At 42.2% G+C, this 14,604-nt stretch overlaps 1 protein-coding gene across 1 annotated transcript in view; it reads left to right on the top strand.

Moving 5' to 3' along the window:
* Positions 1–11,032: 11,032 nt before the first annotated feature.
* Positions 11,033–14,604, top strand: part of pit (probable ATP-dependent RNA helicase pitchoune) — an 85,784-nt gene continuing 82,212 nt past the window's right edge. Inside the window, exon 1 of the mRNA XM_084600411.1 lies at positions 11,033–11,238. Coding sequence (XP_084456537.1) covers positions 11,136–11,238 — 103 coding nt within the window. The 5' untranslated portion in view covers positions 11,033–11,135. The remainder of the gene's footprint in view (positions 11,239–14,604) is intronic.

The following is a 14,604-nucleotide window of genomic DNA, read 5'->3' as shown; positions in this document are numbered from 1 at the left end:
TACAAATTGGTATGTGTGATAAAAGTGCAAACAAAGATTGGTGAGTCAACAAGTAGCCAACTAAATGTACAGGGATGAGGATACAGGAGTCGTAAATGCTGTGGCATGTTTTCCTTAACAGCGGTGCTGAAGTGCCCCCGAAATATTTGTTGCATTTGCTCAATTTATGTGTATTTCAGTTTCTGGTATAACCTTTCCCACACCTTTAGGCACAGTAATTGTAAGTAAAATTGGCAGTTAAAAAAATAGCATTGTCAAGATGACAGCGTTCCAAAAAATGGAGAAATAATAATTAAGGTACGTATAGCAGCAAAAGTTGCTACACTGTACCATCAGCATACACGTGTGATCCCAGCCATTTTTGGAACCATAAATGCAGTATTAACATCAGTAGTTTATCAATTCAGTTTCGGACTATCCTCATGTTTGACAAGATTTTAATGATGAAACCTTCAGCTTAATGCCTCCAGTAGCCTGAGTATTCTGAAGCATAGCATTGTTGCCTTACTTAATTGCTTGGCACACTTTCCAATTTTGCGGTGAGAAATTTTCTTAAAGCCTAAAAAAGTGAAAACTTTGGTAGTACTCTGTGAGGGGCAAAGCAAGGTTTTGAAAAAGGAAAATAGAGTAGATGTTTCTGAGTGGACACCCCATGTGCACTGTGAATGAAACTAATGAGCAAAAAAAAAAAGAAACATGCTTTCAAGAAAAGTATTGCAATGCTTAATATTACATAGAATTCCTCCTGGCACACATAGATTTCATATTTCAAGCTGCCAGTTTCCATCATGCAAGGACGACATCTGCTAGTTTCTATACAGCACCTTCGTGCTTTTGCACTGGCAAGCCATGTTTTGCGAGAGGGTACCTTTCTAAGTGGACTCAGCTAGGCTTAACCTGATTTCCATGAAATATATATGGAAGGGTGCTTAAATCAGATGCTATCAGGCTTTAAGTGTACCTGCAGGTAAGGGCCCTGCCAACTACTATATTTAATAAAGAAAATTTGATATATCTAGTCGTCACTTAGTGTTTGTCATATATACTTCCTCAAGCACAATTAATAGTGGTCTAATCGAGCTGCTTAGTTGATACTAAAAATGAAAACACAGCACTGACACCAAACATGGACGGGCTACTGCTCAATTAAAACGCCTGGAGAGAGTGCAACGTAAGTCAACTTAATCGCTTTCACTTCTTTCTTGTCGACTGCGACATAAAGTATCGGCAGCACTTGTGCAGTGGTCACCTTTACAAACCAAGCATGCTATGCGTCTGGTCATCGACTGGCAGCTGTCGGCCGGCGCATCGTCGCCGTCAATTCTCCTAGCGACGCCACGCCCTCCGCGGCACGGATTCAACCCTCTTTCCAGTTTGGTTGCTAATGGCCATCAATTTTCGCTGATTATTGCACTATAAGCAGGTAAGCCATCTCTACTAATTGAGCACATAAATAAAATATTTTATCGAATTTAGTTTACAGCGCAGCCCTATGGCAGTCGCGTAACCGGCGAAGCGAATAAAGAGCACATCAGAGGATGAAAGTTCGGCGATTCACTCTGATGCATGTCTTACGCACTGGATTTGTTAGAGACCAACATGGAATAATTTGAACAAATTGTTCGATATAAACGGCCATTTGGCTGCTGGATATACCATTGCTTGTAAATCCGGCCGCGCAAAATATATAGTAAAAAATAATTTACTTCTTTTTCTATATTTTATGTTCACAACAAACATATGCATAACCACGCACTGAGATCAAGTGCCACATGAAAATTCGCGCTTCCACTTCAGTTCGAATAATAGCTGTCGAGGTCAAATGTTCGAATGAGTCGCGTTACATATGCTGTGTATGCGAGGTGGGTACGTGGGGGACGAATTAAACTGCACTGCAAAAGATGGCTTGGTTTGGTTTATGAGGTCCCGAAGCAACTCGATCAGGCTATGAGATACGCCGTATATAGTGGAAGGCTCCGAGAATTTCGACCATCTAGCTGGGTTTTTACCGTACCGCGCAGTACACGCGGGCGCCTTGTTAGTATTCGCTCCCATTGAAAAGCAGTCACCCCAGTCAGGATTGAATCCCACACCCTTGGACACAGAAGTCGAGTACGCCAACTGCACCAGCACAGCGGGGGAGGGGGAGGGGGGGGCTGCAGAAGACACTGTTGTGTTGTTGGGTGCTTGGTTTTGCCCGCGGCTGCTACGTTTTTGTGACATGGCCATGCAGTTCCGTTCCACCTAGCTTCCACTGGGCCATCGCAATTCAATCTCGACTTCCTATAAAATCGCAACCATGCAATTCCTGGCACGAAGTCGCCTCCTGGTCGAATTAGCGTGGCTTACCCTGCTCGAGTCGCCAGACAGTTCGTTTATACACGCTGGCCAACAAAGACGTACGGGATCTGTTGGCTCTTAAATGATCACAACGGTGCACTGCAATGCCGATCGACGCCACGTACACGCTTACGGGCGGCATGCAATTCGTTGCAGCCTACGCTGCTGCGGGTGCGGGCCGTGAAAAAAGAAACTATGCCGGGACTGCGGGCATTGCAGAATTAACATGTAGTTTCACGGGTTGGTTCGGCTGGAGGCTTTTAATTGTGCCCGTGTATGTGGTGCGATAACAATTAATTAAGCAGGCGCTGGTATATAACTGATAATACTTTTTAACTAGTCATGCGCACTAGCGCCTCATTTACTAACAGCTATAGGTTTGCTGAGGTCGCAATTATAATATCTATATCAGTTTTTTTTAATTTTGGAAACACCATTATCGTCCCCGCTTTTAGCACATGAATTTAGGCCGCGCATGGCAGAAAACGAAACCTCTCGGTCGAGGATAATTTCGTGCGCGCGGCATATATATGTACGGGTGTACGTTGTACGAGCGCTTCGCTAGCCATTCCTTCCGGGCGCTCCCGAACATTTTGAAAGGAGTGACACCCGCGGCGGTGCGTGGCGCGTATTCAGCATGCATGACTAGCGTGGCGATTTTCGCTCACCCGCTGTACGGTTTCGCCTGTGTACGGCCGAAACTACCCGAGCAGGTAGCGTAGATGGCAGCGTACTGCTCCAAAGTTGTCACTTGCTCCTTCGTAGCGCACAGGAGGGACGGCAAGCTTCGAGAGCAAGGTATACCCGCACATATGAAACGGGCTCATAAGAGAGCCAGGTCATAGCCTCCTCTATTTTTTCGAAAAAATAGAGGAGGTTATGGCCAGGTACACGCTCGATCATCACAGTGGTTTCAATTTAGCCCGCGCATAAAAATTTCTTGCGCTAAATACGCCAACAGAATTATGTTTTGGGAAAATTTACACTGATATAGGTAGAGATACTGACATGGGCGTCGGCATGACCTCCTGCATGGTGCCAACAGATTCTTATTCACTGAAACTGCATTGTCAGAACACTTAGTGACATAATTTGTTCATTCTAGAAGGACAAACTCGTGGAAGTTTAAATTTTGGGGCTTGTGTTATTAAATTAAGGAAAAAAGTATGGGAGATGGAATAAACCCTACCCTTTACAACCCCCTTTACTGATACATTATCAGAAGGTTTGATTTGGTTGTTTAATCTGATGCAAAAATTCATAAGAATAGCAATAAATGGACAGCAGAAGACAATTAAGTAGTTCAGTTTGGTAGTTAAAATCTTATGGTTCACTGTATCAAATGCTTTTTGAAGATTAAGAAAAGGCAGCTAATTTTATTTGAGTTGAACATGCCCATGCTTCTCATTTAGTGAATCAGTATATACAAAGCATTCCTCATCACCTGATGGGCCAGCTCATCAAGACACTTACAGTAATTGCTTAACTGTGGCTGCTTCCTCTTTGCATGAAATAAAAAACTAACTTGAATTTGAGGCAAAAATTTCTAAGAAAGGAAAAGGCGCAAGTACTGAGTCATCAAAAGTGCCTTAAAATTGAGATACTCGCTTAAAATCAAGAGAATTAGCTGCAGTATATGCAGCCAGAGAAGAAACAGAAAAAGGCTTTTGAAATGTCAAAACAAGTGATTTTAATAGCACCCCCAAAATTCAGCAAGAGTACTGGGCAAAGCAGAATTCATTTTACCAAAATTTAATACTCAACTTGGCTGTTCTGCCAATGCCAAATTTTTCTAAAAAATTGCAACACTTAGAAGCACAAAAAAAGCCTAGCCCTGACGGCTTTTGCTTTCTTTTCTAGAATGCATTCATACCTTCAGTTAGAAATTTTAAGGTATAGAAGCACGATCAAAAGAGACCATTCAGAGCTTCATTGGAACTATCCAAAATATAAGTTATAAACTGCAAAATAAAACGACCCACGTTTAAGGTCTTATTGTGTTTTTTAAGTTTCGCTCTCAGCTATGCTGGTCCCTGTAGACCTTTCCTCAACTCTTAAAACTGTACTTCAAGACCTAGTAGAAGTAGTAGTAATAAACTTTATTTGGCTACAAAAATGAGTGCCAAAGAGGCTTGCAACTTGTAGAACCAGGGCCATCTGTCACTTCGACATGGAGGACTCCAGCCAGGTACACCAATTAAAAGGAGGAGAGTCAAGATAAATGGGGGACTGAATGGCAGTGGTGCAAAGGAAAAGCAATGTTCCAGGTTAATGCAAATGGGAGATATAGTTGGTACAAGATGCTTTAGGTGGAAACGGTACAGAAAAAAATGCACTGGGAGAAGGAGGAAGAAACTTAAATGACACGGAGTATTAGGCACCGAGAATGTCCTGAGTACGGGTCACCAAAGCCAACCAGTCCGTCAGCTGGTGCAAGACTAGCCAAACCCACCAAGTCGGGGAAGAAAAGTGCGGAAAATGAAATGTGCCGGGATGGAGAGAAAATTTGTACCCATTTTACGTTTGACATGAGATTTAGTGACAGAAGAAAGGAAGAGGTATCAAAAGAAGAATGAGATAATCTCGAAAATGCCTGGAAAGCAGCTTCATTCATCAAATTGACAGGTTGCAAAAAGCCGGCTATCCGGAACATGGTGTCATCTCAGTTGCTGAAGGAACCTATAAAAAAATGAAAACAAACAGCAATGAAGCTATGCCTAACACAGTGGACAGAATACAACAACAAAATCTGGTTGCAATACCCTATCTGCACAGCATATCGCATGATTTGAAACGAATAGGCAAAAAAGTAAATATCGAAGTAGTTTTTACAGCTTCGGAAAAGTTATCGAAGCTTTGTAGGATCACTCAAACTTGTGGTGTGCAGCGACGTGCATGCAGCATAGAACACCAGACTTTATTTGTACCCTGCAGCACAGGTGTGGTGTATGAGATCCCATTAGGCTGTGGGAAACGTTACATTGGACAAATGGGTAGATGCCTCAATGAACGGCTCTGAGAACACAATTATACCTATGAAAAACTTGCAAAAGAGAAACATCTGCGAAGGAAACGTTGCTTTGCACTGCAGCAGGTGCACAGGTTGTATGCCCTGGCTTCTACTGGGCTTAAAGCCTGGGGGTGTGTTAGAGACCCCCCACCCCCCCCCGTAATATTTAAGAGGGGTCCGAGATCCCCACAAGCTTGAATTCAAGCATGAGGACTGTAAGAATACAAACCAGGTAACCATTGTTTTGTTCTTGTCAGTGTTGTAATTGGAAGATTTCTTCTCTATCGTTTTAGCAGTTTAACAGTTTCACATTGAGTATTAATAAAAACCAGAGATGGAGAAAAATAATGATTTCTCCCCTTTGTATAAAATTATTTGCAAAACAAGCAACCAGCCACTTTCTTTATTTCCCTTTCCACCAATGCTCGAACACTACAGACCCCCTCCGATTGAGCCAGACTTTAAGCACTGGGCTTCACAAAACAAGGATTATTGGTAGAAGCAACAAGCAGATTACAACAGAGATTCTGGAGGCAAGAGTCATCAAACAGAAAAAGGGCTTGTGCGTCTGTGCACCTTCGATAATGCTCAGTGAAAAAGAACTTGAGATCCTGTAAGTAGCGTAGGTTTACTCAAAATGCTTAGTATGTTATATCTTTTCTTGTATGGCAGTTTTCGGTTCTATATCTGGTGGTTTTTAAGGCTAATGACACGACTTAATCCTGCTCATTCATACTTTACATTTTGACAACAGAAGCCCATGTACAGCTCAACCTGGCTTTTTCATTTGTCTTCATCGAATGTTTAGCGGTGAGGCATGTGCTTGCTCATGGTGTATACTACTTCACTTGCGTTTTGGATTTTTGTGATTTCTTGTTTACTGTTACTTTTTTTTTTTGTCAATGCTTTGTTAGGAGAGAAAACTGGTACACGTGTATATGACATTTTGACTTCGGCTGAGTCACATGTTATGAAAATGTGCATAAATTCCTCCGTTTTCCAATAAACCTCAGTTGACAGTCAGTGCTGTGTTCATCTCCCTACCTCTGACCACATCTATCTCAATCTCAAAGACCTCATTCCAATATAGTAACATGCACAAGTATTGATACAGTCATAAATTTATTACAATGAATAAGACTTTGCTGTCAACCATGATGAACTTGACTTTCTGCAACATCTAACGTCGAAGTGAAAGTGATCGCTCCTTCTGCTTATATGCTTCGCTTATTATTAAGGAGATTATTAAGTTGGTTAAGACCTCAAGGCAGAATATTAGTTTAAATAGTTTAGTCACACAAACAAAAAAACACGGGAAAGAAATTATAACCGAGTTTTTTCTTGGTTGAAGTGCCGTACAGGGGAAGAAAGTAATCATATTTACACAGGTGGAAACAGGCTCAAGCATTTTAGAGCAGCTCAGGGAGCAGTAATAAAGTAACTTCGGAGCAGCTTTGAAGCAATAAAGCGAGAGTTTTGGAGCAATCACATTATGTTTTGGAGCAAGATTCTTTACTCGCTTTTAATAATAGAATTCTAGCTTCCTCACTTAACTCTTTGACTGTCGAATATTCCGAAAAAAAAAAAAAAAAAAATCTCCTCCAGTGTCGAGCTATTTCAAACACCATGCGCTTAGCGCAATACCTGTACTGCAGATGCTGCGGGACGGCATGCGGCCGCAGCACTTGTACAGCAAAACCAGTCAAAGGGTTAAATAGCAGCAAATGGAATGCTGTCTTCTACACTTCATTGAAGATCGTTTAACTAAGAGATTTATACTGTTTTGTAAGATTCAAAGGTGGACTTCACCACTTTGATGCACTCAAGTATTGCCAATAAGTTTGAAGTCACATCAATGAACAGTACATTTCTGCTTTCTATCTTGTGCATATTCTTTTTGATCCTGCGCCTGTGCAGATAAATTTCTGGGTACTGGCCAGTAAGGCCTTCAGGGAAGATAGGTGGCACTTTAAGTATAGCCTTTTTCCCCTTCAAATTCATTACTTTATGGCCCTCTGTGGCTGCTGAAATTATTGCTTGAGCTATCTTAGTTTCAACACACTGGCAATAGGCCCTGTATATGACTTTCCAACACTTTTGAAAACACATTTAGTGACTGGCACCTAAGTGGCATCACCTCCATAAGAGTTCCAAGTGTGCTTTTGTCTGTTGTAGGCATGACAGGCTAGATGGTGAAGCACCTGCTTGTATTCACAGCAGAATCGCTAGAAACAAACCGTGTAGTTCATTGCAGCTGGACAAGTTTCCAATGGCTCGTAGTCATCATCATTGGCCAGGCTATATCAACTGCAAGGTGAAGGCCTCTCCCATACTCCTCTACCTGTGCTAGCTGCATCCACTTTACTCCTGCCAACTTTTTAACCTCATCCGCTCACCTAACTTTCTGCTGTCCCCTGCGACGATTTGCTTCCCTTGGAATCGTTTATTACCCTAAGCGAACATCAGTTGTCCTCTCTACGCATTACATGCCCTGCCCATGCCCATTTCATCTCCTTGATTTCCACTAGAATGTAATTAACTCATTATTTCTCTAACTCACTCTATGTGCTTCCTATTTTTTAACGTTACACCTACCATTTTTCATTCCATAGTCATCTGCGTTGTCTTCAACTTAAATAGAACCCTTTTCATTAGCCTCCATGATTCAGCTCCATAGGTGAGTAAGTGTAAGATGCAACTGCTGTATACTTTCCTCTTGAGCAATACCGGTAAGATACTAGAATACTTACCAAATCCACTCCATCCCAATCTTATTCTTCTAGTTATTTCCCTTTCATGATCTAGATCTGCGGTTACTACCTGTCCTAAGTAAACATATTCGTCTACCACTTACAGTGCTTCGCTACCTCGTAGTAGTTTGGTGCGCCTGCTTCACTTGCTGATCTCATTTCCCTCACCACAGGCGATTCAAAAGGCCGGGAGTAGGTGCTATATCAAGTGCACAGAACATTTTCCGTAACGAATTCCTCAAATTTGCTTATAAGCAAACATTATGCTGCATACTAAAAGTAATATTAAAATTTTATATGTATTAGGCTCCGGTGACATGCATTACACCTCTGCTACCGGTGTGCTGCCATCGTTTTGACTACACCAGCCACATACCCTGTATACAGAACTCATAACAGACCATTGCCCAGCTGCGCTTCTCATAGTCGCTTAACTTAATTGTCTCGGATTGCGATTCTTGCTGTCAATACCAGTAATGGCCCACTGTGCGGCAAAACCGTGCTCCACTAAATTTAATGTCAGAACATTGATGCAGTCAAGTTGGAGCAATTTTGGAGCAGGGAAAGCAGGCTGGAGCAGAATGAAGCAGCACTTCCACCCCTGCATTGAGGATGAATGCAAATAAAGGAATACTGCAATCAAATTCTAAATTCTAAGTTCATTCTAAGTTCAAAAGACAAGCCACCATGCCAGTGTTATCACTCAGTATCCTAATTTCTAAGTTCAATATCACAGGAAAGACAGCTTAACACCGTTCAACATGATCCAGTTACATATATATATATTCCTGCCGAACATAATCACAGTTCCCATATTGTAAGGAATCTTTATCAACCATGCTTTTATTTATGTGTTTATTGATACCTCAGAGGTCCTAATGCAAGACTTTACAGAAGGAATGGGCTTGTGCACAGTGATAAATGGCGACAGGCTAGTGGTATACATGGCTATGATTAGACAGGTTCTTCGATGGCAGTATTGAAGCTTACAGGATCACTGATGAGGGATGATTCCAGTTGTGAACAGTGCTTGCGAAGAATGACTCATGAAATGTAGTTTGGGCGGGCCATGCGGTGAAACGCCACTTTTACGATGACCTGTGCGAGGTGTTCTATACACAGGTTAGCCGAGACGACTGCCATGAGGTCTTGTATGAAAAGCTTGTGATAAAGGCAGGGGCATGAAGTACAGTGATGAGAACAGAGACTGTAACAGAGATTTCATGGCAGAGATGCTGAAGGAGTATTTGAGGGAATGAAGCTGGTGGCATGGTTTTGAACAGGCTCATAAGGTTCAGTAAATTTACAGTAGTGTGGATCAACTATATCATTGGCATATTAAAGTTGTGATCACACAAGGATTTTGTAATCTAGTAATTTTACACAAGAAGGTGCCAGCCATGGGTAGGTTACGATAGAGGTATCCAACAGTTTTATTAGAGTAATTAGTTACATGGCTTACAAGGTAAGACAATGTTAAGCCATTAGTGAGGTGAACACCAAAGTACTTAAACGAATTCTTTGAAAAAGTAATACTAGTGTTAATTTTGTAAGTAGGATGTGTTGTTTTGGCAGTGGTGAGAAGAAATCAACAGTTTAAAGATTCTCAGGGACGGAGGCCACATAGCACATCACTATTGTATGCAAATTAGATATAGATATAAGGCAGAGGCGTCGGATGAGTTGGTTACAGAGCAGCGAAGTACACAGTCATCAACTAAAATGTGGATGGTAGAAGTTACTGAAGGGAGATTGTTGAGTAAGGGACAGTGCTTTGTGGAACACATAGCTGAAAGAAAACTTTGAAAAAAAAAGGACTGAGTATTAGCAGTATAAAAACCGCGAGCGGTCGGTCAGAAAGCCTTGGATCAAACTAGTGGATAGAGGTTTGTTCAATTCAGGCAGCTTCAGCAGAATGCGGGCAACGTGAAAAATGCGTGCAGACAGGCGACGCAACTTGAGAAAAGCGGTAAAAGAAAATCCAGTACCGAACCTGCTGGATATTTTTTTCGAAGTTAATATTGGGATATATTGAGGGTGAAAGGCACCATTTCGGCTCCATCTTAGTGCCTATACCCTGTGTGATTCAGGGAACGTAGGAACGGGTGAATGCTAAATATTTTTACACACTCTTGTACACTACGCGAACGCGCACACCTCGTGAATAACGCGAAATAGAAGTGTCCTTTCGCTAAGGCAGTTTTGGGAAAACTGCTCGCAGCTTCGAAAAGACCCGTTTTATCTGGAGTGCCCGGCATTGCAAAAGAAAGAGCACATAAACACCCTTCCAGAATCAGCCAAGCGATCACATACGGTGATTACATAAAAATCGCAACCTTCAAAACGAAAGCCAAGACCACCTACACGTTGAGAATATTTTTCTTCTATGGCAGCACAAACCAAATCACGATCCCCATACACAGGCGTTTTACATACGCTCTTGGTTTCTAGTATGCCACACTGTGCACCACTCATGCTTCAAAAATAAATCCAAGATGCCCTGTTCGTGAAGCAACACGCAAATATGATTTGTTGCAGAATGAACGGAGAGACCGACGGGGTCCGCAGGTCGGAGCACTCTTTCAACTTCCGTGGATGCACGAAGCCTCTACTCTCTACTGCGTCTATCGCCTCTGTCGTTACTAACGTAATCCATGAAGAAACTGCAAGATGAGCACTGAGGCACGAAATGTGCACGGCGCAAAAATCGCGATTCACACGACCACACATTCCAAACGTCGTTTACAAACACACGACACGTGATCTGCCTTTGGCTTTCCTGCAAAAACCCCAATCCGAAAATAATAAACAAAGCCAAGCCAATCCATGGGTTGCAATAACGATTTGCTTATTTTCACCCGGTTGCACCAAGCTTCTAGCTTATTCCAACCGGGTCGCAGCAACGCCGGCCATCGTATCCGACATTAGCAAAGTCGAAAAACACTCTTCTCGTGCTACGGTGTGCGTGGTGTGCGCGTGCTTGCTCATCGTTGTGGTGATATCCAACGGGCGCTTGGGTCTGAAAGCCTTCAGCAATGGCTATTCACGATCAAGTCATAATGCGGAAGATCAAGAAGCGCCAGAAGACCAGAAAAAAGCTTCGGGCCCTGAAAGAGCTGGAGGACGAGTTTCGACAAGGTGATCCATCAGTGCTGAAACGGCGCTGTGCGCGCTATGTGAGGTTGTTCATTAGCAAATCAGCACACCCGTATGCTGAACAGCATCTAGTTTGGTGCTGTCTGCTCAACACCTTAAAATTACTTTTTTTTTTTTTTTCGCACGATGAAAGTGTACCAGGCGTCGAAAAATTGCCTTCCGCTTCGCCGCCGTGCACAAGCAAACGCAGATTCGTGCAATTAAATCCGTTGTCTGCTGTCACTAGGCGAGGAAATCAAATACAGCAACCAATTTCAACTATATAAAGACGAAAACTGCATATTCCTGAATCGCGCAATAGATGGTGGTGGTGAAAAACATTTATTATAGATGCGCGCGTTGTTGTTGTTGGGAGGTGCGTAACTGTTGGTGGTCCGCGTTTTTTTTTTTTTTCTTTTTTCTTTTTTTTTTTTTTTTTTTCGGTTTGGTTTGGTTTGTAACGGGGTCCCAACGCGACGTTCACGTCAGCTGAGCCGCTGATTGGGTACGGTTTGCGACCAGCAGTCGCGCGACTGGAAATCGAGCAGTGCCCGAACGGCCCGCGGCAGTCGCTTTTCGACCGATGCGACCATTTGGTTTGGTAAAACTTTATTTCCCACAGTAGGGGTCCTGAAGAACACTCGGCTAGGCGCCAGGTGTAGAGGGCAGCTCCCACGTCGGCACAGAGAGCCCGAAGCTCTCCGCCGCCGCGCGGGCCTCCTGGACAGCCCGAAGCTGATCATGTAGCGACTGTCGCTTTTCGACCAAAACGGTCGCGCTACCGCTGCGAGTCGCAAGCACAGCAGGTCGCGGTCGCAAGTGTGAACGGGCCTTGTATCTATATCTGTGTTGATGACGCGTGCATGGCGCGGCAAGGGAGGCTACTAGTACATATATATAAAATTCGTGGAAGAGAATTGATAAAAACTAGACCAACAAGGTGCCATTAAAATGGTCGAAATTCTGTGAACAGGCAGCAGCTGAAGCACCTAAACAAGAGTACATATCTGCTAAGACAAAGGGGCAGGCAGAAGAGGTATCGGGGAATGGCTATCAAGATACCAGAGTTTGTGAAATAGCAGAATTTGGGCTGACACAGTTTGGACCTGTCTTGTTTATGATGCTGGCCTCACATATGCCATTCAATATTTCTCTTTAATACACTTTTTATCGAAAGGGGTCTGTTCTTGGCATGCCTTTGAACCTTGGGTTTGATGTGGCAACAGTTTCTGCCTCTTCTTCCCACATAGTGTCTCAGAAGAGTCCTTTCTCGGAATTATATGGCTGGAGCAATCAAAAATCCTAATTGTATTACCTCACTAGAAATTTACACACTTCATTGGACTGACCTTGAAACTTGCCATTAGATTGTTATTGTTATATTGATGGCTTGTTTACACAATACTGCAGACCTTATGTGGTTCATTCAGGATGGGCAGAAACTTAACTAGAACAAACAATATTCGTAGCACCAAAAACAATGGTGCAAATCAAATATATTGAATGGTCATAAGCAGCAGATCAGCAGAGTATGGAGGCCGAAATGCATAATGTTATCAAGGTCATTTCCAAAATGGTCATTTTTAAAGACTATTTCTGATAATAAGTTGCACTCCTTGATAATTCATGGGAAATATGAATATTTATATTGGTTCGAGAAAAGTAGGGAGCCAAGGTGTAATTATGCTTTTGTCGGGTTTTGTGAGTAACTGTGTGATGCAAGGGTCATGAGGTTCCCAATGTTTTATGAAGCAGTGAGTGAATGAACATTGAGACATTTTCCTATTTCGAGGGGCTGATTTCAGTTGCCTATCATTAGAGCAGGTGGAGTTTTGAAATGTCTTTCTTTGTGTGCGGATCCCAGACTATATCCGTGTATTGGAGTTTCAGCCTAATGAGTTATGTAATGCCAATTTCTTAACGCTGCTTGGTGCTCCTCTGAGTTCATGCTTCAAGAGGCCTACATATCTTTTTGTATATGATGTGATATAGTTTCAGTAGGGCAAGAGTGTGAGCCAGTTGGTATTTCGTTATGTACTAATATCAGCGCAGCACAGCAAACGATATGACTTAGACACGAGGACACACAAGCGCTGATCAGCACTTGTGTGTCTGAGTTGTATTTTTTGCTGTGCTGCACTAATATTAGCACGTAAGTAATATAGTTGACGTGGTGAGGCCAACTAAGCTGCTAACTAATTGTAATTCCTAGGTAGTATTTGTCACACGTAATGCCAGAAATAGGAGTGCTATTAAGGGAGTAGTTAAACTTCAGAGGTTTTTCTTCCTTGTTATGTGCATATATATATATATATATATATATATATATATATATATATATATATATATATATGTATATATATATATATATATATATATATATATATATATATATATCACATTAATCACCATTCCCCATTTTCATCACACCAGTTTACAACATCATTAAGTATTTAACAAAGCTTGAACAGAGGGCGAGTGAACTGGTTTTTAAAACGTGCACTCATCACTAAACAGACTAATACTAGCACTGGCGTCAATGCCTGATACTATATCGTTGACATACACTGAGAACGGTAAGGTGCCAAAGTACACTTCCTTGAGGAATACCTGAGGAGTCTAGAAGACGTGAGGAACACGTGGCATCAATCTGCACGAACTCTATGTGCTTTTTTAAATTAGCGAAAATCTAGTAAACAAGGCTAGAGAAACTATGATTATCTTAAGCTTGAGAAGCAGCTTCATGTGCAAAACTTTTCAAATTTTTTGCTAAAATCAAGAAACACTGTACTTTGCCTGATTAAACTTAAGTGATGATAAAATTGTCAACAACCATACTTAATTGCATGACAGTTTAGTTTAGTTTATGGGGAAACGTCCCAAAGTGCCTTTGGCTATAAGGCACCAATTGTGTGAAATCGGGAAATACTTTTCTGAAACAATGTTGGCAGGGGCTAAAGCTGTGTCAGTGTTTAATATATACAGAATGCGATTAGTGACAATGTGTTCAAGCATCTTACAACAAGCAGATGTGAGGGAAATGGGACGATAGTGCATCATGCACAACCGGCCTCCGTTATTATAAAAAAGGAACAACTTTGGCTGTAAGCAACTCAGGAGGTGGTGAAAAAGATGATAATGACACACTGAAAATTCCGGTTAAAATTTGCTAGAGGCTACTGCACACAAATGCATTGTCTGGCCGACAGAACAGTCTTTAGGATGTCACCCAAGAGTGCCATAGTTTGGAGGCAAACGCTGATCCTGGCTTTTATCTGTGGATTGGGATTTTTTTCTTCTGCCCACAGAGGTTTTGGAAGCCTTGCAGCATTTGTATAGCTGTACAGTTGTGCTAAGGCAAGCAGTGGT

The sequence above is a fragment of the Amblyomma maculatum genome, chromosome 1, assembly GCF_055883805.1.
Source record: "Amblyomma maculatum isolate TAMU_Amacu chromosome 1, ASM5588380v1, whole genome shotgun sequence".
NCBI lineage: Eukaryota > Metazoa > Arthropoda > Arachnida > Ixodida > Ixodidae > Amblyomma > Amblyomma maculatum.
This window is presented reverse-complemented; position numbering and strand designations above follow the sequence as displayed.